General features: G+C 41.9%; 1 protein-coding gene across 1 annotated transcript in view; it reads right to left on the bottom strand.

Moving 5' to 3' along the window:
• Positions 1–7,201: 7,201 nt before the first annotated feature.
• masp2 (MBL associated serine protease 2) overlaps positions 7,202–26,312 on the bottom strand; it is a 42,486-nt gene continuing 23,375 nt past the window's right edge. Inside the window, exons 6-11 of the mRNA XM_060936688.1 lie at positions 19,557–19,704; positions 16,288–16,406; positions 16,110–16,188; positions 15,775–15,897; positions 11,950–12,024; positions 7,202–7,980 (exon numbers count right to left, since the gene is read on the bottom strand). Coding sequence (XP_060792671.1) covers positions 7,202–7,980; positions 11,950–12,024; positions 15,775–15,897; positions 16,110–16,188; positions 16,288–16,406; positions 19,557–19,704 — 1,323 coding nt within the window. The remainder of the gene's footprint in view (positions 7,981–11,949; positions 12,025–15,774; positions 15,898–16,109; positions 16,189–16,287; positions 16,407–19,556; positions 19,705–26,312) is intronic.

The raw sequence follows: 26,312 nt of genomic DNA, 5'->3' as shown, positions 1-26,312 counted from the left end.
CTCTTCTGCTTCAAATAAGATGGTGTAAACTCAGTGTTTCTAAAGTTCACTTTACATAGGCTGGTGAATGAGCCAAGCACGGTAAACACATTTACTTTATGGCAAAACTTTAAAATTTCAGCAGAATTGGAGCACCAGTTACAGAGGTGATTGAAATTCTGTATGTGACATAAATGTTTATGGAAAATAGTCGAATGAACTTCAACCGAATAGCACATCTTAAAATTCTCAGTGTTTCAGAAGTCTGTATTACACCTATATATATGTTCAACTCTGCCTTCTCAGAGAGCATTTTGAATAACTCCAGTCAGTTCTTACCTGTTGGGACACAGCAGCCTACAAGAAATAACTTAGTCCATCCATCCATCTTCTTCCATTTATCCGAGGTCGGGTTGCAGTTGCAGCAGGCTAAACAGGGTATGCCAGGCATCCCTCTCCCCAGCAGCACTTTCCAGTTCCTCCTGGGGGATCCCAAGGTGCCTCCAGGCCAGATGAGAAATATAATCAACCCAGCGCATCATGGGTTTACTCTGAGGTCTCCTCCCAGTTGGCCGTGCCCGGAAAACCTCCAAAGGAAGGTCCCCGGAAGGCATCCTATTCAGATGTCCGAACCACCTCAGCTAATTCCTTTTGACATGATGGAGCAGGGGCTTGACTCCGAGATCCCTCTATCTCTAAGAGTGAGCCCAGCCACCCTACAGAGAAAACTCATTTCAACCGCCTGTATCCGCAATCTCATCCTTTTAGTCACTACCCAAAGCTCATGACCATAGTTGAGGGTTGGAATGTAGATTGACTAACTGGTAAATTGAAAGCTTTGCCTTCCGGCTCAGCTTCCTCTTCACTACGACGGACTGGTACAACGCCCGCATTACTGCTGACGCCGCCCCAATCCACCTATCCATCTCACACTCTGTTTTGCCATCACTCGTGAACAAGACCCTGAGATACTTAAACTCCTTCACTTGGGGCAGCAACTCGCTCCCAACCTAGTTATTCAAGACCCCAATGAAACAGCAAAAAAGGAGCTGCAGCACCTCACCCGGTTAGCGGGAAACCAAAGCCTCCTCCTAGAGCCAGACCTGGGAGGGGAGCTCGCCGGCAAGCATCTGGTGGCTAGCCCTTGGCCCATGGGGCCCGGCCGGGCACAGCCCAAAGAAGTTACATGGAACCGCCGCCCGCAAGGACAATGTGAGCCAGATGGTAGGCAAAGGTGGGAGCCTGGGCATGCTGATCATCGGCAGTGCAGACTAGTGAATAACTTAGTTGTTTACGGAAAATGTCACATACAGAACCATGCGTTTGCATTGCATCTGGTGAGACTGACATTCAGCATGCAGCTTGAATCTCACTACACTTGTAAACTATCAACTGCTAGTTGTCCAACCAACAGGAAATTTAGAAGCTATGCCAAACAGGCAAAAACTATGAACAGTTCCTATCTGGTCCTATATCTGCATTCAACACGGCATGTGGCCAAATGGGAGGCTTTGGGTGACTGTCGCCACCTGGAAATAGATCAGAAAAAAAAAAAAAACATGATGCTACCCAAGCAAGTCCTATATGAACACTATTCTTGGGTTTCATGTGACATCACATCCGCCTCATTAGTTATTCAAAACTTTAGCTGGTGGTCTACCAAAGCTCAGTTGACAAAACATTTGTATGAAGAAGGTGCATTGCTCGCATGAAAAATGCCTTACACTTGTGTTGTTTTGGGTTAGTCAAATCGATCAAACTGTGAAACTGATAAGTTTCTTCAGGGTTTCCCATGAACTAATAAAAAAGGGTGAATAAACACAGGATTTCACAAAAAGACGTGGAGAAAGGTGGCTTTTGAACGTCTCACTGAAATCAAAGGGAGCAGAGTTGAAGCATGCTCTAGTTTGTATTTCCCTTTCAGCTATAGCCTTAAGGCCAATTTATGCTGACAACCCAGTCCTCGCAGATAGCGTCGCAGATGACATCTACGTAGCCCCCCCACCTTCGCAGACGCTCTGCGCGCACCTCCCAAAAATTGTGACCACCGCAGAAGCCTCGCAGACAAGAGGGCTCTGATTGGTCCACTCTACATCCGCTGTACATGCACTTCCGCTTCCCTACTTTCCCGGTTTGGTTTGTTTTCACGACCGCCATTTTTAAAAACACGAGCGAAGATGGAGCAGCACGAAGAGCGGTTGATCGAGGAAGTGAGGAAGTACAGTACGTACATCTATACGACTCCAGTTCTGGTCATTATAAGTAACCGGAGGATAAACACTCCACTAACCACACCCACCAACTACTCCTAGCGATTTCGCGACTTCGCGCCCCCTTGCGTTGTGGCGGTGAATAACATCGCGCACGCCTATTACTCCCCGCTCAACGATAAATTACAACTGTCTGCGAAAAGCTATCTGCGAAAGCCTTGTCACAAGAGCATGCAGAGGCCCTTAGTGTTTTCCAAGTACTTTTCTTGCTGCGTGTCGTTATTTTATGGCACTTTTTTTTTTAGTCACAAAGTGCTAAATTCCCCAGCTGTTTCTTTGTTTACTCCTCACTCAATGGCCTCCATACTGAAAACAACGCTTGTCTTGCTTTCTTTAACAGGGTGTCCTAGTGGTCTTTTCAACAAGTCTTTCAGCAAGTTCACGTGATCAAAAAACCACGAATAATAAAGTCCATATGCATGAAGGTGGGCGGCACGGTGGTGTAGTGGTTAGCGCTGTCGCCTCACAGCAAGAAGGTCCGGGTTCGAGCCCTGGGGCCGGCGAGGGCCTTTCTGTGTGGAGTTTGCATGTTCTCCCCGTGTCCGCGTGGGTTTCCTCCGGGTGCTCCGGTTTCCCCCACAGTCCAAAGACATGCAGGTTAGGTTAACTGGCGACTCTAAATTGAGCGTAGGTGTGAATGTGAGTGTGAATGGTTGTCTGTGTCTATGTGTCAGCCCTGTGATGACCTGGCGACTTGTCCAGGGTGTACCCCGCCTTTCGCCCGTAGTCAGCTGGGATAGGCTCCAGCTTGCCTGCGACCCTGTAGAACAGGATAAAGCGGCTAGAGATAATGAGATGAGATGCATGAAGGTCACGACAAAATTCTTCCCCAGCCGTACAGTTACAATGCGCCGTGATCACTTCTCTGTCTTGTTTAACTAAGATCCAGGTCTTTAAAGGGGTTTCTGATGATCTTTGTGAATGATTTACCTGAGGGATAAGAGTCAACACAAATGAGAATCAAGCCAACTGTTTGTTTACACTTCAACTTACAGTACTTTGTTGTAAAGACACGAACAAAAAGTTTAAAAAAAAAATACATACACGGGCAAAAACAATACAGGATTCATTGGGCAGCGACTTGATAGCGAGGTCCTTTACCCAGCCACGTACAAAAAAGTTGTAAGCCTCCATACTCTTCCACGCTTTCATCTGTTTTGTGGTGTAGAAGGACGTCTGCAACACCAGATAGTTAGAGATGTCGGGGAATTCGACTTAAGGTAGTTTCCGAGATCGTATGACAAATCCTCCTTTCCCAGACTGTAGGGGTCGATTCCATTGCACATAGCAATCTTCTGAATAGAAGCCACGGCACTGGCTTCTAGATTACGAGCATACTCTGATAACTTATCGCTAGTTGTTTGCACTGCGGCAGCAGCCATTTTGGTTTGCTTGACCACCAGCTGTTTTATCGGAAGTGAAATCGCTAAGAAAAGTCATGTGATTGAAACCCAAGTATTAGCACACAATGTGCTTTTGGTGATAAATATCTAACATGATCTAATAGGAGCTGAGACATGACATTTTTTGGAGTGGGACCAATTGTGTGGCCAGGGCCATAAGCTTAATCTCTTTTTCTAACCTTAACACATGAAATCCAATTTATCATCACTGAGCAAATAATATCTGACATATTTCACTTTCTGCTACTGAATTTAAACCTCGGTGGAAATAAAAAATGGAAAAACTTTTTTACTAAAAGGTTCATGAAAGAAATCTTGTTCCTCTTTTAAAACATTATGTCTTAATTTCATGTCTCAATCTTCATATTTCATTTCATATCTCCATATAAGGATGTCACGTTGTTTTATCCAGTCAAAAGATTTTACAAGAATCCACAAAAGACAGACTTGGCTTGTTAGAACGTCTGGACTGGTTGGACACTGGTTGAGTGGAATAGTCTTGTTAAAAGCACCGAGGTCACTCCTGAGGACGTAGCTCCGCCTTACAGGGTAATGAGCACAGCATGGTGCTGGAGAAGAGCTTGACCGGGACGCCTGACTGCATGCATGAACACAAACCAGTGACCCTGAAACTGCCACAACCTTTTGACATGGTTCGCTTCTTAGTCATGAGCGTACGTGTGAAATGCCGCATGCTGCTATATTGATTAAGGATTCAGTGTATGGTGTTCTGTATGCAGCATCACAGCTGTGGATGGGGGCTGTGACTGGGGTGTAGTTCCGGTGGCATAAGTCTTCCTGTCTTGAAAGCTTTAATAGCAGGCTGAAACTCAGTTCTGCAGCATGTACGGTAGATCAAACCCCCTGTCACTGAATTATAGTCTAAATGCTGCCTTTATCTCCATCAATGCTCCTACAACAGAGTCGACTGGTATTCACGGTGTTTTTTGTTTGTTTGTTTTACTTTTATAGAAATTCTATTATTTTTATAACTGTTTATTTTGCACTTGCATGATTTAATATAATTATTATATGATCTTATTAACTCATCTGGCCGACAGGTGATGAGTTTATGCCATCATGTGTTGTCTGTTGTCCACGTTTCATGAAAATCGCTTCTCTCTCAAGTCTTCACCCATTTTTATTCTTTTCGGCAGGAAGGTAAGTCTGCCTGGGGTGCATATGGCTTCTACCCAAATTTGCATAATTGCAATTAATAATGAAGATATGGAGTAATTAATCAATCCCTAATGAGCAGTTTCCACACGCATTGCTTCTACTCCCTCAATTCTTCACCGATTTTGATTCTTTCTGGCATGAAGGTAGGGGAACCTAGGGTGCATAGAACTTCTACCCTGATTTGCTTCATTACAATTATTAATGAAGTTATGGACTAATTAAGCCTTAATGAGCGAGCAGTTCAACAGAAATTGCTTCTTCTCTGTCAATTCCTCACTGTTTTGGATTCTTTCTGGCAAATAGGCTGTATTCCTAGGGTGGATTTAGCTTCTATATATAGCTTGCAACAAGGTGTTTGTTTATTGCACAAGGTGGCCCACTTTAGATCGTTCCTTATGGACTAGACGGGGCCAGAGTGAGCTACGCCGTCATTGATCGCCTTGTTTATCTGTTATTATTTCTATGTTAATACTCTGGTTCTTTTCCCAAGCATGGTCCCTGTAGTCAAAAGAGTCTGACGCTGAAGCCATATCAACCTGTGCATCACCGAATTCTGATTTTGCCAAAGGCAAACAAATCAACTTTGTGTTATTTACCGCCCACCACCAACAAAGCATACACCTAATATCAGACACTCAGCAGATTCACAGCCTCTTTTCTTTCGTCATTTTGTAACTCTGTAGTTTAACAGTGGATCATACATTACTGCTAAAATTCTGATGACGGACAATATAAGTGGAGAAATAACTATGGTCCTGTTTACATTATTTCGAATCAGCGGATCATCAGATTAACGTTTTTAAAACGATTTGCGTACACACAGCAACGCCAATACACGATTCGCGTGCACACAGCAACGCCAATACACGGATACGCTAATCACATGACTAATTAGACGGCACGTCACATGATCCCAGTGCATATCGGGCATGCGCAAGTCACTCACCACTTGCAAGTGGAAGGATGGCAAGCGAACACCTTCTCCAGCAAATAAACACACCTGGCTGTGATGTTCATGTTCTCACTGAGTTTAAGCGCCTGAAGGAGGTTGAAATGTGTAAATAAACCTCAGTGCAGCTCAGCGCTTCCTCCTGCGCTCCAAATCACTCCGCCCTGAACAGCGAGTGCCCTCTGGAGGGTGCGCACTCCGGCCCTGCGCAGCTCACAGAGCGCGCGAGTGAAGCGCACGAGCAGTGATTCGGGACTGAGCCGCTGTGTGTGAGATCCCAACGCCAGCGAATCAGGAAGGTGGATGTCACAGTGACGTTGTCCAATGACGACGTCAGCTAGAGCTCAGCACAGCGTATCCGTGTATTCTCAATGTTTACACAGCACCGGACCAGACACGAACTGGATTGAATACGTGGATTCTGGCGGTTTCCTGGCGTTTCCCGGCGTTTTAATGTGAACAGACAGTGCATCCGCGAAGAAAACGAGACAGATACGGTCTAATGTAAACTTGGCCTATGTCTACAAGGCTAGAAGCCATTGGAGAGGCAATTACACCCAAGTTAAGAGGTCTGAATGGGTCACACCGAGAAAGCGTGTGTTGCAAAACTGGCATCAAAAGCATAATGCATAAGAGTTAAACGAGTGTAAATGATTATGCTGAAGCTGGAATCCTCAGGCAGCTCATTTGCCTTTTAAATTACATCCAGTGTTTGAGATCCGCTCAAATGCAACAGGTCGTTGTTGGTTTTGCCAAGTCCCTCAAGAGCAGTTATGGTTTCCAAACAATACATCTGGCATTATTCCACTTAAAGGGATCCTCCAGCATCCAGTCCTCCAGATTTTGCAGCGTGAGGTCTCATGTCTGATCAAGTTTCTGTTGGTGACACTTTGCCACAGCTGATCAAGCACACTTTGCATTTTCTCTGTGGAAATGCAGTCTAGTTCCGGCTTGCGTTTTCTTTTTAGCATCACTGTGGCATTTATATGCTACACAATGAGGCATACTTATTTAAAAACTGACACATTCGGTGAACTGCTTGTAAAACTAGCAAAACTATGATGTAAACAGAGAATATAAACAGCTAAGTTGGTCCAAGAGACCGCTACCTGATGTCATCACATACATCACAACCGCAGGAAGCCCGTCTGACATTTTAAAAAATATATATATCATTTTTCCTGAACGTTATTTGGTCTCTGAAAATGAAAGTTTGATCTTTGAAATTTGCGACTACTTTTACTTAAAATAAGTATGAAAATACAGTATATCCGCTGGAGGATCCCTTTAAGTGTCTAGCAATAACTTGCGGTGATCATGGCCATGCTTCAACAAAGCTGTAACGCTGAAAAAAAAGTCAGTTAAAATAAACAAGCGGTACCAGGATGCCTGGTACATGTTGGACTGTAATGATTGTTTATTTAACTGTTTTGTGACATGATGTGTTCTATCCAAGTAATATAATTAGTCACTTTTGTATACACCCCATAATACCCTGGTTCAGCACAAGTGTATCCCCAGGACACAATGCCACCAATGTACCAGCTACTACTTTGCCTGTCCAAGAATACATATGGCCCTCCACTGTCCCCTTGACATGAATCCACACCCCCCTCCACCAAACCTGCGCACACCATATTGTCTGTTACTACTAGCTTCCCTTTTGGTGTTACTAGGGCATCATACTTAGCCTTACATTCTCCAAAGTCAGCCACAGGTAGTTCTACAAACTTTAAAGTATGAGAGCCACGATAGTTGTCCTTTTGCCATACGCCCCACCCACTTATAGTCCCATAATCATTAGTTTTCAGGACAAATCGTTCTTCTTTTCCTGGTAAACACACTGGCATAACAGCTCCGCTTATAGGAACTTTTTGCTTCAGTTTGATTAAAGCAATGTCATTGTTGAAGTTAATCCCATCATGATGGTAGCTCGGATGTATGAAGATGTCCTCTGGAACGGCAACCACTGCTTCAGGATCGGAGCGCGTGACCAAGCCTAGTTTCACTGCCAGCTTGGACACTTCTCCATAACCATGCAGGACATGAGCTGCAGTCAGGACCCAGTCATCTCTGAGAAGAGCGCCACCACCCTTTAAACGACCTCCCTTCAAGATCATTGCCTGCCAGGGTATCTCGTTCTTCTCTGCATTCTCTCCTCCAATCACCTTAGCCACTCTCCCTGTAGGTTTCCCGCAGACTTTCACAAATGATACACTAGTTAATATAAGAAACCTGTTCATTTAATTTCACTGATATACAACCCTTTTGTTCCAAAAATAATTTGGGACGCTGTGTTAAATGTAAATAAAAACACAATGCAATGATTTACAAATCCTTTATGGCCTATATTCATTTGAATGCAACACAGACAAGATATTTATTGTTCAAACTGATAAACTTCTCATCTCATTATCTGTAGCCGCTTTATCCTGTTCTACAGGGTTGCAGGCGAGCTGGAGCCTATCCCAGCTGACTACGGGTGAAAGGCGGGGTACACCCTGGACAAGTCGCCAGGTCATCACAGGGCTGACACATAGACACAGACAACCATTCACACTCACATTCACACCTACGCTCAATTTAGAGTCACCAGTTAACCTAACCTTTGGACTGTGGGGGAAACCGGAGCACCCGGAGGAAACCCACACGGACACGGGGAGAACATGCAAACTCCACACAGAAAGGCCCTCGCCGGCCACGGGGCTCGAACCCGGACCTTCTTGCTGTGAGGCGACAGCGCTAACCACTACACCACCGTGCCGCCCACTGATAAACTTATTTATTTTTTATTTTTTTAAAATATGCACTCATTCTGAATTTGATGCCTGCAACATGTTCCAAAAAAAATTGGGATGGGCATGTTTACCACTAGCCCTGTGATGACCTGGCGACTTGTCCAGGGTGTACCCCGCCTTTCGCCCGTAGTCAGCTGGGATAGGCTCCAGCTTGCCTGCGACCCTGTAGAAGGATAAAGCGGCTAGAGATAATGAGATGAGATGAGATGTTTACCACTGTTACATATCACCTTTTCTTTTAACAACACTCAGTAAAGCCTAGGTCACAACCGGACGTATGATTTTTTGGCCGTGCGATTTTTGGTGTTTCCCAAATCGCTGCGGTTTTTTTGTTCGTGGAGAAAGACGCACGTTGGCCGTAAGTTTGTCTTGCAACCTGAAAAAAACATAAGCGCCCGTAGAGTTTGTTTGACATGACAAAGAACCTCTGTGGCCAGTCTATGGCTTGAAAATCAGCACGTCACACGAGCGCCCAGCGTTTCTTGCGTTTTTTGCACGTAGACTGGCCGTAGGAGCATGTGCAGCCGGTTGTGACCTAGGCTTAAGCATTTGGGAACTGAGGACACTAATTGCTGAAGTTTTGAAAGTGAAATTCTTTCCAATTCTTGCTTGATATACGACTTCAGTTGCTCAGCATTTTGGGATCTCCATTGTCATATTTTGCACTTCATAACATGCCACACATTTTCAAGGGAAGGCAGGCAGGCCAGTTTAACATCCATACTCTTTTACTATGACACGTACGCTGTTGTAACACATGCAGAATGTAGCTTGGCATTATCTTGCTGGAATAAGCAGGAACATTCTTGAAAAAGGTATTGTCCGAATAATGGCATATGTTGCTCCAAAACCTGTATGCACCTTTGAACATTAATGGTGCCTTCACAGATGTGCAAGTTACTCATACCATAGGTGCCATCACACCCCCATACCAACAGAGATGCTGGCTTTTGAACTTTGTGCTGGTAGCAATCTGGATGGTCCATTTCCTCTTTAGCCTGAAGGACACAACATTCCATGATTTCTAAAAACAATTCCAAATGCGGACTTGTCAGGCAATCCATCACAGACGAGCTTAGGCTTACAGAATTTGGTGGTGTTTCTGGATGTTGTTGCATGTTGTTTGTATGGTAGACGCAACAACAAACTGTGTTTACTTGCAACGACTTTCCAAAGTGTTCCCGAGCCCATGTTGCCATGTTGTCTTGATACAGTCATGTCAGTTTTTAATGCAGTGACGCCTGAGGGATTGAAGCTCACGGGCATTCAATATTGGTTTTTGGCCTTGCTTCTTATGTGTGAAGACTTATCTGGATTCTCTGAAACTTCTGATGATATGGACCATTTGATGGTGAAAACCCTAAATTCCTTGCAACTGTCTGTTGAGAAGTGTTGTTCTTAAACTCTTGGACTATTTGCCCGCACAGTTTTCCGCAAAGTGGTGAACCTCGCCCCTTGCTTGTGAACTACTGAGTGTTTCCAATTATCAGTTAACTTGTTTACCTGTAGAATGTTCCAAACAGGTGGGTTTTGAGCATTCTGCAACTTTCCCTGTCTTTTGCTGCCCCTGTTGTCCCAACATTTTTTTGAATGTGTTGCATGCATGACATTCAGAATGGGTGTATATTTACAACCCCAAATTAGAAAAAGTTGGGATGGTCTGGAAAATACAAAAGAAAAGAAAGCAGTGATTTTCTAAATTTATTTTGACTTGTATTTCATTGCAGACAGAATGAACCCAAGATATTTCATGTTTTGTCTGGTCAACTTCATTTCATTTGTTAATTTACATTCTTTCCTTTGTTTCAGGCCTGCAACACATTCCCCCCCAAAAAAAAAAGTTGAGACGGGGCGATTTAGGGCTAGTAACGAGGAAAAACTTTTTCATAATGATGTAATTTAAAACTGCTGATTTCAACAGGTGATTGTAACCATGATTTGGTCCAAAATCAGTATCCAGGAAAGGCCGAGTCTTTGAGGTGCTTTGATGGCAGGAGGCTTTCCAGTTTGCCAACAAATGCATCAGAAAATAATTTAAATGTTTTAAAACAATATTCCTCAAAGAAAGAGAGGAAGTTCTTTGGATATTTCACCCTCTACAGTGCATAATATCATTAAATGATTCAAGGAATCTGGAGGAATTTTGGTGGGTAAAGGGCAAGGACTCAAGCCTAATCTGAACACCCGTGATCCCTCAGATGGCACTGCATCAAGAACCGTCATTCATCTACAGCTGATAGAACCACATGGGCTCAGGATTACTTTGGCAAACCTTTATCAAGCTACAATACAGAGTTACATCCACAAACACCAGTTAAAACTTTACTGTGAAAAAAATGATATTAACTGTGTCCAGAAGTGCCATTGACTTCTCTGGATCCAGAGACATCTGGGATGGACCATCACACAGTGGAAACGTATTGTGGTCAGATGAATCAGTATTCCAGGTCTTTTGTTGGAAGAAGTGGATGCCGTGTTCTCCGGACCAAAGATGAAAAGGACCATCCAAACTGTTACCAGCAATAAGTCCAAAAGCCAGGGTGTGTCATGGTATGGGGTTGTGTCAGTGCCCTTGGCGAAGATAACTTAGACTTATGTGATGGAGCATCAATGCAGAAAAGTACACTGTGATTTTGGAGCAACATATGCTGCCTTCAAGACGACGTCTTTTCCAGGGATATTTCAACAAGACAATGCAAAAGCACATTCTGCTCACGTTACAAAGGTGTGGCTGTGGCAGAAGAGGGTGCCTGTCCCCTCTGTTCCCAAAAGAAAATGTGTGGCGAATTTTGAAAAGAAAAATATGATGACGACAACCCCGTATTGTTGCTGCACACCTTAAGACCTGTTTGCAGGAAGAATGGGACAAAATAACACCTGAAACACTTCATCACTTGGTGTTTATGGTCCCTAAATATCTTTTCATGTTGAGAGAAGCAATGGCAACATTACAAAGTGGTAAATGCTTTAATGTCCCAACTTTTTTATTATAATTTTGATTCTTGCAAAACATTTCAAAGTGTGTTTTTTTTTTTTTTAAATTTAATGAATAATATTAATGAGAGAAAACATTAAATAACGTGCTGTTGTATTGCTTTGGATACAATACAGGTCAAAGATTATTTACAAATCATTGTTTTCAGTTTTAATTTCAATTTTAGCATACTGTCCCAACGTTTTCTGATTTGAAGTTGTACAAAATACAATAAAGTTTATTAGTTTGAACATTAAATATCTTGTCTTTTTAATGCATTCAATTGAATATAGGTTGAAAAGGATTTGTAAATAATTGCATTCTGGTTTTTATTTATGTTTTATACAGTGTCCCAACTTTTTTGGAATCAAGCTTGTAACTTAATTAGCTTGCTTACTTGGTATACAGTCAGGAGGACTTCTTCTACCCAGTGCATCTCTCCAGTAACCATCATGAGCACAGGTATAGACTCCTAAATAGCGAGGGAACAAGCTTTAAAAAACAATTCACAAATGTGAGGTGGCCTAGAAAAACTGATTTTGGCCAATTCCCAGCTAAAAATTATTATTAATTGAACATGCTGGGAAAATTTGTTTTTTGGTTCTTGAAATGTTTTGGGAATGTTTGATTAGGGTTTCTGAACAAGAAGGTTTTTTTTTTTTTTTAAGCTCCCATTTGGTTTTCCACAAAATGTTTCTTTATGGATTTATAACAGTCACGTTTCATCACACATTATGGTTCAGAGAATACTCTCAGAATGTGAACTGGTTCCCAAAAAATAATCAAGCAACAACCAAATGTTAACATTAAAGAACACTGCTGGGTGCTTGGCTTTTTTTTTTTTTTTGCCTTAAATATTCGAAACTACAAATATGTTTTACCAATCTCATCTCATCTCGTTATCTCTAGCCGCTTTATCCTGTTCTACAGGGTCACAGGCAAGCTGGAGCCTATCCCAGCTGACTACGGGCGAAAGGCGGGGTACACCCTGGACAAGTCGCCAGGTCATCACAGGGCTGACACATAGACACAGACAACCATTCACACTCACATTCACACCTACGGTCAATTTAGAGTCACCAGTTAACCTAACCTGCATGTCTTTGGACTGTGGGGGAAACCGGAGCACCCAGAGGAAACCCACGCGGACAACATGCAAACTCCACACAGAAAGGCCCTCGCCAGCCACGGGGCTCGAACCCGGACCTTCTTGCTGTGAGGCGACAGCGCTAACCACTACACCACCGTACCGCCCTGTTTTACCAATATGACATGGAAATGATTTTATTTGCTTTTGAATTTTGCCAAGACTATTTTCCTGCAAAAATCATGGGTAGGTTTCCCAAAAGCATTGTAGCACAAAGGTCATTGTTAAGTGGTAGAGCGAGCATCACAATGAACACTCTCTCTCCTAGTTAAGATGATCTTAGCTTTAAGAGGCTTTTGGGAAACCCACCACACGCCGGGCACAGAGACAATTTAACAAAATCAGCTTCTTAGGCTACGTCCACACTAATATTTTTGTTTTAAAACGTGACTTTTGCTACATTTACAGCTGCACTACTCTGGAGCTTTTGAGCCCCAAAACCTAAGACTATTGGAAACCTCATTTTAATTTGAAAACTCTGGGGTAGCGTTTCAGTGTAGACAGGTGAAAAGAGTGATGTTTGACGATGAAGCAGACACCCATGTTTGCATCCTAATAGGGTCTTATTAGTCACAACGGATCCTTTCCTGATTCATCATGTTCCTATTGTCTGACCCTAATATAGAAGAAAACAAACAGCATCAGCTGTTTATATCAGGGGCGGCACGGTGGTGTAGTGGTTAGCACTGTCGCAGTGGCTAGCACTGTCGCCTCACAGCAAGAAAGTCCTGGGTTCGAGCCCAGTGGCCGATGGAGGCCTTTCTGGCTGGAGTTTACATGTTCTCCCCGTGTCTGTGTGGGTTTCCTCCGGGTGCTCCGGTTTCCCCCACAGTCCAAAGACATGCAGGTTAGGCTAATTGGAGGCTCTAAATTGACCGTAGGTGTGAATGTGAGTGTGAATGGTTGTCTGTGTCTATGTGTCAGCCCTGCGATGACCTGGCGACGGTGTACCCCGCCTCTCACCCATAGTCAGCTGGGATAGGCTCCAGCTTGCCGCGACCCTGCACAGGATAAGTGGTTAACAGATAATGGATGAATGGATGGCATTAGTATGGATGGAGATTATTTCTGATACAGAGCTAAGAGGCTTGTCTGGACAGAGATTTTCTTTTTAAAACTAAAATGCATTAGTATGGACATGGCCTTGGTGAATCTACCTGAGAATGTCAAGTCCTGCGAGCTAAGTAAGATTTCCACACACTGTAAATGTCATGCTTTGATCAAGTTATTGGATAGCTACGAGTCATTAATGAAGATACTGGCTGTCAAAATGTCCATGATGTTCCTCTACCACAATTAGAATGAAATCTTTAAAATGTCATTTTCTTCCTTTTCACTTTTGCAGGTAACCAGACGTTAAAATGTGAGAACTAAAATTGACTTGTGATTAGAAAATGTCAGCATTTTACTGTCTGAAGGTTTTCCCATGATGCTACACGTGTTGTGCATACAGTGCCTTGCAAAAGTGTTTGTCTTGTTTGCTTTACAAGCTGGAATTAAAATGGATTTTTTTGTGGGTTAGCACCATTTGATTTACATAACATGCCTTCCACTTTAAAGGTGCACATTGTTGTTTTATTGTGACACAAACAATAATTAAGATGTAAAAAAAAAAAACAGAAATCTGGAGTGTGCATAAGTATTTACCCCCTTTCATATGAAACCCCTAAATAAGAGCTGGTCCAAACAATTCACTTCATAACTCACAGAATTAGTTAAGATCCACTTGTGTGCAATCAAAGTTTCACATGATCGGTCACATGATGTCTGTATAAATCAACCTGTTCTGGAAGGACCCTGACTCTGCTACACTACTAAGCAAGCAACATGAGAACCAAGGAGCCTCCAAACAGGTCACAGACAAAGTTTTGGAGAAATATAGATCAGGGTTGGGTCATAAAAAATATCCCAAACTTTGAATATCCCATGGAGCACCATTAAATCCATTATAGCAAAATGGAAAGAATATGGCACCACTACAAACCTGACAAGAGAAGGCCCCGCCCACCAAAACTCACAAATCGGGCAAGGAGGGCATTAATCAGAGATGCAACAAAGACACCAAAGATAACACTGAAGGAGCTGCAAAGATCCACAGCAGAGATGGGAGTATCTGTCCATAGGACCACTTTAAGCCATACGCTCCACATAGTGGGCAGGGCTTTATGGAAGAGTGGCCAGAAAAAAGCCATTGCTTAAGAAAACATGTTTGAAGTTTGCCCAACAGCATGTGGCAGACTCTACAAACACATGGAAGAGCATTCTCTGGTTAAATGAGACAAAAATTGAACTTTTTGGCAATCATGGGAAATGCCATGTGTGGCGCAAACCCTGAGAACACCATTCCTACAGTGAAGCATGGTGGTGGCAGCATCATGCTGTGGGGATGTTTTTCATCTGCAGGGACAGGAAAGCTGATCAGGACTGAAGGAAAGATGGATGGCACTAAATACAGGGCAATTCTGGAGGAAAACCTGTTTGAGTCAGCCAGAGGTTTGAGACTGGGATGAAGGTTCACGTTCCAGCAGGACAATGACCCTAAACATACTGCTAAAGCTAGACTGGAGTGGTTTAAAGGGAAACATTTAAATGTCTTGGAATGACCTAATCAAAGCCCAGACCTCAATCCAATTGAGAATCTGTGGCTTAACTTGAAGATTGCTGTACACCAACACAACCCATCTAATTTGAAGGAGTTGGAGCAGTTTTGCCTTGAGGAACGGGCAAAAATCCCAGTGGCTATATGTGCTAAGCTAATAGAGACATACCCCAAAAGATTTGCTGTAATTGTAGCAAATGGTGGCTCTACAAAGTATTGACTTTGGGGTGTGAATACTTATGCACACTCCAGATTTCTGTTTTTTCATCTTAATTATTGTTTGTGTCACAATAAAAAACAGTGTGCACCTTTAAAGTGGTCAGCATGTTGTGTAAATCAAATGGTGCTAACCCTCCAAAAATCCATTTTGATTCCAGCTTGTAATGCGACAAAACAGGACAAACACCAAGGGGGATGAATACTTTTGCAAGGCACTGTATTGACAATGGTTAGTGTGTTATGTGATCAGCTCTCACCATTGGAGCTGTTCTTCATGGTGTAGAGTTCTTCACAGCTGTACTTAATCTTGGACTGATATGTGGTTGTGGTGAATTCAACATTCCCACTGTTAATGTTCTCAGGAGGTTCACAGTTAACCACTGGCAGAGAAAGAAAAATGACTACTAATCCAAATATATTAGATTAAATAGAGTTTGATGCAAATAAAATCTTAGTATATTTATGGGATTTAAGATCTGGTTTGAATCTGTTGGTTTATTCCACACCAGGCTTTAAGGTGTAAAGGCTCCGTTAGTAAAGTCCCATTGACAATTTTGTACACTTCATGCTGTTTTGAATTCAATCTGCTTACATGTACAGAGAGGCAATGGACCATCCCAAAATCCACCCTTCAGGCATGTGGCTTGATAAGCGGGTAAGTTGTCATCACCCTAAAGATACAAAAGTTACTTTAACCTCCAAAAGAGCAAAGAAGATGAATGCATGTACTCACTTTTCAAACTCAGAATGTGAACTCAGAGTTTTTATACCAGAGTTAGCTCATAACCAAGGTCACAAGTAACGTTGAAAGTGTCGGTTAAGATGTACTGGTCCTGCTGCGGGTGAATACGGCCATGGAGAGGGGTCACTGGGTTTGGGCAAGGTTTGGCTGAGCGAGAAGAATGATCAACATTAAGTCATCAAACATAGCTGGAAATGGCAGTACACATTTAGATGGGTACTGAGGAAACCAAGCTGTTAGCATCTTCATTCGAATTGCTGATGTTTGTTTGAATGTGCACTTTCTTAAAATGTAAAATAGTTTGGTGCCAGAGCTGTCATCACCAAGATGTTTCCTGCCACTAAAATTCAGGAGCTATTCATCTGCTATGTGAGTAATAAAACAATGGGACATGCTGTTAAAAAGAAAATAATCAACAACTGAGTGGTGTGATGCACCCTGACATGAATCAGAGTACATCCCATCCCAAAGTTGATTATTTTCCTTTAACGGCACATCCTGATGGGTTTTATTCCTCATGTGCCCCAGAAATTTCCCAACAATTGCATTTTCTATTAATTATAGAAATGACATCGTGTACGTTTTATTCGTTTTTTAATCAGTTTATTGTTGTGTATACAATACGATGTTTATGTGTGATGAGTTAGTTCCTGGTATTATAGGAAATTATTGAACCAATAGCAAGACAATACAAGAGAGTGTATAAGAAGATCCACCGTAAACTTCCTAGTTGGACTCATCACTGCACTGCACTTTCACATTCAAATGCCATGACTTTTCAGAACTACATAATCAGTCATGCTATTACATTTTATTTTCTGATTCAAACCAACTGTCCCTCACCAGCACTTACTGCTTTGCTTCCAACATACAACAGGGGCGTGTTACTAGATCAGTAACACACACACTTTTCAGTACCTGCTTATAAAAACACCTATGGCCAGAGAGAATTTTTTCATGCACGCACCAAAATCCGGAATGAGATCCGCTATCGCATTAGAACACTACCATCCATTACACATTTTAAAAAGGCATACAAACTTTTCTGTTTGACAGTTGCACCTGCAATCATTGATGTATTCTCATACTGGTCAGGTTATTACCTTGCCTGCAACAGAGTAAGCGGGGCGAGGTATTGTAATCAGTGCGCTTTGTTACTTGTGAAAATCGGAGATTTTTGCAAGTATGTGGATTTGTCCGTTTGTTTGTTGATGCTCTAGCATCGTCATTTCTTGACCAATCTTCACCAAAATACACAGGACAACTCGCTAGGGTCACACAAAGATACCATTAGTTTTTGGTGGGTCAAAGGTCAAGGTCACCAAGGTCAAATCTTGTAAAAACACCGAATCGGCCATAACTTCCATTTCTTTGTGATTTTCGCAAGTGTCGTGCTCTGCACAACTTTTCAATTGGCTGTCTGTTTGTTTTTGTGTCTGTCTATTAACAATCTAGCATCTAGACAGTTGCACCGACTGACTTCAAATTTTCAGGGTACAGTGGTGCTTGAAAGTTTCTGAACCCTTTAGAATTTTCTATATTTCTGCATAAATATGACCTAAAACATCATCAGATTTTCACACAATTCCTAAAAGTAGACAAAGAGAACCCAGTTAAACAAATGAGACAAAAAATATTATACTTGGTCAATATTACATATCTGTGAGTGGCAAAAGTATGTGAACCTCTAGGATTAGCAGTTAATCTGAAGGTGAAATTAGAGTCAGGTGTTTTCAATCAATGGGTTGACAATCAGGTGTGAGTGGGCACCCTGTTTTATTTAAAGAACAGGGATCTATCAAAGTCTGATCTTCACAACACATGTTTGTGGAATTGTATCATGGCACGAACAAAGGATATTTCTGAGGACCTCAGAAAAAGCAATGTCGATGCTCATCAGGCTGGAAAAGGTTACAAAATCATCTGTAAAGAGTTTGGACACCACCAATCCACAGTCAGACAGATTGTGTACAAATGGAGGAAATTCAAGCCCATTGTTACCCTCCCCAGGAGTGGTCAACCAACAAAGATCACTCCAAGAGCAAGGCGTGTAATAGTCAGCGAGGTCACAAAGGACCCCAGGGTAACTTCTAAGCAACTGAAGGCCTCTCTCACATTGGCTAATGTTAATGTTCATGAGTCCACCATCAGGAGAACAATAAACAACAATGGTGTGAATGGCAGGGTTGCAAGGAGAAAGCCACTGCTCTCCAATAAGAGCATTGCTGCTCATCTGCAGTTTGCTAAAGATCATGTGGACAAGCCAGAAGGCTATTGGAAAAATGTTTTGTGGACGGATGAGACCAAAATAGAACTTTTTGGTTTAAATGAGAAGCGTTATTTTTGGGGAAAGGAAAACACTGCATTCCAGCATAAGAACCTTATCCCATCTGTGAAACATGGTGGTGGTAGTATCATGGTTTGGGCCTGTTTTGCTGCATCTGGGCCAGGACGGCTTGCTGCCATTGATGGAACAATGAATTCTGAATTATACCAGCGAATTCTAAAGGAAAAGGTCAGGACATCTGTCCATGAACTGAATCTCAAGAGAAGGTGGGTCATGCAGCAAGACAATGAACCTAAGCACACAAGTTGTTCTACCAAAGAATGGTTAAAGAAGAATAAAGTTAATGTTTTGGAATGGCCAAGTCAAAGTCCTGACCTTAATCCAATCGAAATGTTGTGGAAGGACCTGAAACGAGCACTTCATGTGAGGAAACCCACCAACATCCCAGAGTTGAAGCTGTTCTGTACGGAGGAACGGGCTAAAATTCCTCCAAGCCGGTGTGCAGGACTGATCAACAGTTACCGCAAACGTTTAGTTGCAGTTATTGCTGCGCAAGGGGGTCACACCAGATACTGAAAGCAAAGGTTCACATACTTTTGCCACTCACAGATATGTAATATTGGATCATTTTCCTCAATAAATAAATGACCAAGTATATCATTTTTGTCTCTTTTGTTTACCTGGGTTCTCTTTATCTACTTTTAGCACTTGTGTGAAAATCTGATGATGTTTTAGGTCATATTTACGCAGAAATATAGAAAATTCTAAAGGGTTCACAAACTTTCAAGCACCACTGTATTAGAATGATCATGTCACGTTAATAGAAGCCTGTGTTTTGCCTTGTAGCAGGATTACTGTCATACGGTAGCTGCTGATATTTAGCAAAATTAATCAACGCTTTCCGCCCAATCAGATTTGAGAATTCAACAGCGCTGTGGTATAAATATGTGTAAGTGACTCTAAAGAATATTGAAAGCATTATTAATGTCCTCGTGGCTCAGAGGCTATACCTGTACTGGAGTATTTTATCTTCCAGCCTCTGTTTTTTCCCGAGCCATCTGAGTGGAAAGTCACACGCACTTTGTGAGTCCCTGTTTCGATTGTAGCTGGTGGTCTGGTTCCACAGAATGGGCCATACTCCCTTGAACCTGCAGCGATCTTTCAATCAGAGAGAAAGCAGACTTTGTTTTAGCCAGCAGAACATGAATGTTTCAAGGATAAATGCTGGGGAAAAGCACATCTACTCATCCATTGGGAGAAATAAAGATGGGCAGTTTAAAGAGGCATGAGAAAGCATATATTGTTTATTCATGTGCCTTTGGGTTATTGATCAGTGGGGCTTGGGGAGCACTCTAATGGCTGTCATCATGCCTGATGAACCCATGTTTGTTTTAAAGAGCAGACAGAAGCCTGAGAGAGGCACAATTGAATGAATATAAAGACAGTTCATTTGCATACAGAGATAAATACTGCTTAGTTATAAAAGTGAAGTAAGGCACAACAAGCTAGAGATGGACAAACTGCTAATTATTTTAACTGAACCTGCAATTAATATTTGTGAGAGTACACAGTTAAATCGCTCACAATAATAATGCCTGGGTCCATCTAACTGCTTGTTTTATGTGACTCATCAGATGTTTCACTTAATGATGTTTGGTTAGTGCGTTCAGAATAATGTTCAGAATAAAGAGTATTTCAATAGCTCTGTTATCAGCTCAGAACTCGAACATGAAATATGTGACAGGTTAATTGAAGATGCCTTGAAAATTTTTGAGGGGTTCAGTAAGGCACAAAAAAAAGAAAAAAACCCTCACATCTCAAATGAAAAACAGAAATGTACACAGGTCATCTTTTTTTCAGCATAATTTATTATTACTTTATAAATCCCAGCTACATAATTTTCTCTGTTACACAACACTGACTGGTTGGAGAAATGGGATTTCTATTTCCAAAACCCTTAGTAAGAAAGCAGTGTGTTGGGATGTGAGGCTTGGAAGATTCTCATCGCACAATAACTTTTTTTTTTGGTAGTTTTTGTCTGTTTATTTTTATTTTATTTTTATTTAATCAGCATTGTAAAAGTGAAAGTCAGAATACATTTGCTTATTGCTGACTAGTCATTTTATCTTTTGATATTTTTATGAACATTTCCTCCTCCTCCTCCTATTGACATTTTAAAATATATTCTTACTTGGCCTTCTGATTGTATTTTGTTGTAGCTCCCTGATGCAAGGAAGTTATAACTCTTCACTTGGCTGTCTCTGCCTTAATAGAGACTTTAACTGAATTAAAAAAAAAAAAAAATCCTCCCACTCATTTCAACACATTCATTTACCAGAGCATGACATCTCTTAATTATTATCATAGATGGCTAATTAGTTTTAAATAAGATATCAGAGTTAAGTGCAGCCTGACTTCACATTTAGTATTACATCTGGAGATTTACTGAGAATCAAAGCTTCAGAGAGGACATGATGTACAGTGCATATCAACAAAGAAGTGTCTTGCAATATAGATAGATATGGCCACCCGCTGAAGAAGATTAATTAAAAACTTAATTTATGATTAGTGCTGCGCTCTGGTCTGTGCTGTATGAAATTACTGTTTGAATTATTTTACACATGCACTAATATATAGATAGATAGATAGATAGATAGACAGACAGACAGACAGACAGACAGACAGACACACACACACACACAGTGGGGCAAAAAAGTATTTAGTCAGTCACCAATTGTGCAAGTTCTCCCACTTAAAAAGATGAGAGAGGCCTGTAATTTTCATCATAGGTATACCTCAACTATGAGAGACAGAATGAGAAAAAAAAAATCCAGAAAATCACATTATCTGATTTTTAAAGAATTTATTTGCAAATTATGGTGGAAAATAAGTATTTGGTCAATAACAAAAGTTCATCTCAGTATTTTGTTATCTACCCTTTTTTGGCAATGACAGAGGTCAAACGTTTTCTGTAAGTCTTCACAAGGTTTTCACACACTGTTGCTGGTATTTTGGCCCATTCCTCCATGCAGATCTCCTCTAGAGCAGTGATGTTTTGGGGCTGTCGCTGGGCAACATGGACTTTCAACTCCCTCCAAAGATTTTCTATGGGGTTGAGATCTGGAGACTGGCTAGGCCACTCCAGGACCTTGAAATGCTTCTTATGAAGCCACTCCTTCGTTGCCCGGGTGGTGTGTTTGGGATCATTGTCATGCTGAAAGACCCAGCCACGTTTCATCTTCAATGCCCTTGCTGATGGAAGGAGGTTTTCACTCAAAATCTCACGATACATGGCCCCATTCATTCTTTCCTTTACACGGATCAGTCGTCCTGGTCCCTTTGCAGAAAAACAGCCCCAAAGCATGATGTTTCCACCCCCATGCTTCACAGTAGGTATGGTGTTCTTTGGATGCAACTCAGCATTCTTTCTCCTCCAAACATGACAAGTTGAGTTTTTACCAAAAAGTTCTATTTTGGTTTCATCTGACCATATGACATTCTCCCAATCCTCTTCTGGATCATCCAAATGCTCTCTAGCAAACTTCAGACGGGCCTGGACATGTACTGGCTTAAGCAGGGGGACACGTCTGGCACTGCAGGATTTGAGTCCCTGGCAGCGTAGTGTGTTACTGATGGTAGCCTTTGTTACTTTGGTCCCAGCTCTCTGCAGGTCATTCACTAGGTCCCCCCGTGTGCTTCTGGGATTTTTGCTCACTGTTCTTGTGATCATTTTGACCCCACGGGGTGAGATCTTGCGTGGAGCCCCAGATCGAGGGAGATTATCAGTGGTCTTGTATGTCTTCCATTTTCTAATAATTGCTCCCACAGTTGATTTCTTCACACCAAGCTGCTTACCTATTGCAGATTCAGTCTTCCCAGCCTGGTGCAGGTCTACAATTTTGTTTCTGGTGTCCTTTGACAGCTCTTTGGTCTTGGCCATAGTGGAGTTTGGAGTGTGACTGTTTGAGGTTGTGGACAGGTGTCTTTTATACTGATAACGAGTTCAAACAGGTGCCATTAATACAGGTAACGAGTGGAGGACAGAGGAGCCTCTTAAAGAAGTTGTTACAGGTCTGTGAGAGCCAGAAATCTTGCTTGTTTGTAGGTGACCAAATACTTATTTTACAGAGGAATTTACCAATTAATTCATTAAAAATCCTACAATGTGATTTCCTGGATTCTTTCCCCCCATTCTGTCTCTCATAGTTGAGGTATACCTATGATGAAAATTACAGCCCTCTCTCATCTTTTTAAGTGGGAGAACTTGCACAATTGGTGGCTGACTAAATACTTTTTTGCCCCACTGTGTATATATATATATATATATATATATATATATATATATATATATATATATATATATATATATATAATGAGTGTTTTAGGGAGATATGCCGCTCGTATTTTTTCATACAAGCTACATCTGAGGACATGGAGAACCAAAACCGTGACATGTTTCTCTATATATCGCTCATGAAGAAATTGAATTGTTTTGATAAATTCAGGTAATTTTTGTTTGCGAATGTGTTGATATAATAATGAGAAAATCACACACTGGCTTGAATATATGAAGTTTATCTTCTCATGTTGAAAAACTTGCATTTTTCGGGCGGCACGATGGTGTAATGGTTTGCACTGTCACCTCACAGCAAGAAGGTTCTGGGTTTGAGCCCAGTAGTCAACGGCGGCCTTTCTGTGTGCAGTTTGCACGTTCTCCCCGTATCTGTGTAGGTTTCCTCCGGGTGCTCCGGTTTCCCCTACAGTCCAAAGACATGCCGATTAAGCTAATGTGGAGTGGCCTTAGGCTGAGGTGCCCTTGAACTGGTCCCTGGGTGCTGTAGCATGGCTGCCCACTGCTCTGGGTATGTGTATATGCTCATTGCTCACTTGTGTGTGCATGTGTTTGTTCGCTGGTTCAATGGGTTGAATGCAGAGAGGAATTTCACAAGTGTACATGTGACAAATAAAGTTGTTGTTCTTTTTTATATAAACTGCATCATGGATCTGAGTGACATATTTAAATAATATTGGCTGGCTTTTTTGGTGGTCTATCAGATATATTCCATTCAGCTAGAATGATATTGAACGAGTCAAAGATGAGTAGCTGAATGGAATATATCTGATAGACCATGAAAAAAAATGTCAGCCAATATTTATTATTATTATTGTTATTATACATGCACATTCCTTTCGGGCATTCAATGTGTCTTTCTCTTTCAAAATTCTCTCAAAATCTTCCATTTTTAACGAAGCAAGCCTGGCGGCCATGTTTATTTACATATTGTCAGTCGCTCACTAGTGCGGCAGTTTTACATCTCCGACGTGTGACGTCATGTCTTGACAACCATGCATTATCGCAAACTATATTCAACGCTCATTCTCCATTGGGTAGAGTGATGTAATACATGCAAGATAAGCGATATGCTAACAATATTGCATGCTATCAAACCAAATGGATGAAACCTGCTAGAAGAACACGTTTTTATTCCATCGAAAAAGTGTGCTGTATGTGTAATAATTCCTGATACTTCACTCCGATGATGTCACGCCCAGTATTTTCCCACTGACGAGACGCGTGTTGTAAAATGGTGAACCAGTTCAAAATTAAAATGCTTTTGATTCATTTTTGTGTGTTTTTTATTTTTTATTTATTTATTTATTTGTGTGTGGATGTGTCCATATTATATAAAGAACATTACACAGTGGTGTGAAGATATGAAGTTTACCTTCTCGTGTTTGAAAATATTTTCACTCGTTTGCTTCACTCACCCGTGAAATATGCTTTCACTATTCTAAACTTAAATTTCGTATTGTTATACTATGTATCAATTAATATATGTAAAATTTGCATCTGGAATTTATATATTTCTTTAAAGCTGCTTTGTGACGATGTCCATTGTTAAAAGCGCTACACAAATAAAACTGAGTTAAATTGAATATTTTTCTATAACAGCAGCTCAGACAGTAGCACCAGCTATAACTCAAACCAGGGGATTAATTATATTATATTATATTATATTATATTATATTATATTATATTATATTATATTATATTATATTATATTATATGCACCCATTCATTCTATATTAATGTCTCATCTCATTATCTCTAGCCGCTTTATCCTTCTACAGGGTCGCAGGCAAGCTGGAGCCTATCCCAGCTGACTACGGGCGAAAGGCGGGGTACACCCTGGACAAGTCGCCAGGTCATCACAGGGCTGACACATAGACACAGACAACCATGCACACTCACACCTACGGTCAATTTAGAGTCGCCAGTTAACCTAACCTGCATGTCTTTGGACTGTGGGGGAAACCGGAGCACCCGGAGGAAACCCACGCGGACACGGGGAGAACATGCAAACTCCACACAGAAAGGCCCTCGCCGGACCCGGGGCTCGAACCCAGGACCTTCTTGCTGTGAGGCGACAGCGCTAACCACTACACCACCGTGCCGCCCTTCTATATTAATGTGTAATTCACAAAGACTTTTATGGCAGATGTTCCACAATAATCTAAGACTAACAATGTTATTTATCAAAGAAAAATATGTAACCATTGGTATGTGGAAGCTTCTGGAAGGAGATATTTGTTTAACATTTTTTGGAGGAAGTGTCCAGTGTTAGCACTTTGTATATCAAATGTAAGTTTTCCACCGGGGAGAGTCTTCAAGACTTTGCATTTTGCGGTCTCTCAATATAACATTGCTTCTTTTTTGTCTCATGAAAAAGACAGACTGGAGAATGAGTGTTTATAACTGCTTTATAAGTCATATCAGGAACTAAAATTGTTTTGTGGACATTTCACAACATTAAGCGGAACTATAAAATGATAAAATATGGTGTCATTCATTAATTAGCGGAGCTCCATAGGCATAAAGTGTGGATATAAAGAAACCCATCGTAATTACCAGTCATACACACTGCCGAGTGGCCAGTGTTAGTAATTACCAGTCATACACACCGCCTAGGGGCGGCACGGTGGTGTAGTGGTTAGCGCTGTCGCCTCACAGCAAGAAGGTCCGGGTTCGAGCCCCGTGGCCGGCGAGGGCCTTTCTGTGCATAGTTTGCATGTTCTCCCCGTGTCCGTGTGGGTTTCCTCCGGGTGCTCCAGTTTCCCCCACAGTCCAAAGACATGCAGGTTAGGTTAACTGGTGACTCTAAATTGACCGTAGGTGTGAATGTGAGTGTGAATGGTTGTCTGTGTCTATGTGTCAGCCCTGTGATGACCTGGTGACTTGTCCAGGGTGTACCCCGCCTTTTGCCCGTAGTCAGCTGGGATAGGCTCCAGCTTGCCTGCGACCCTGTAGAACAGAATAAAGCGGCTACAGATAATGAGATGAGATGAGATAATGAGATGAGATGAGAATGAGATAATGAGATGAGATGAGAATGAGATGAGACAGACCGCCTAGTGGCCAGTGTTAGTAATTACCAGTCCTACACACCGCCTAGTGGCCAGCGTTAGTAATTACCAGTCCTACATACCACCTAGTAGCCAGTGTTAGTAATTACCAGTCCTACACACCACCTAGGTGTAGTGGTTAGCGCTGTCGCCTCACAGCAAGAAGGTCCTGGGTTCGAGCCCCGGGGCTGGCGAGGGCCTTTCTGTGTGGAGTTTGCATGTTCTCCCCGTGTCTGCGTGGGTTTCCTCTGGGTGCTCCGGTTTCCCCCACAGTCCAAAGACATGCAGGTTAGGTTAACTGGTGACTCTAAACTGACCGTAGGTGTGAATGTGAGTGTGAATGGTTGTCTGTGTCTATGTGT

This window comes from Neoarius graeffei, chromosome 13, assembly GCF_027579695.1.
Source record: "Neoarius graeffei isolate fNeoGra1 chromosome 13, fNeoGra1.pri, whole genome shotgun sequence".
In the NCBI taxonomy this organism is placed as follows: Eukaryota; Metazoa; Chordata; class Actinopteri; order Siluriformes; family Ariidae; genus Neoarius; species Neoarius graeffei.
This window is presented reverse-complemented; position numbering and strand designations above follow the sequence as displayed.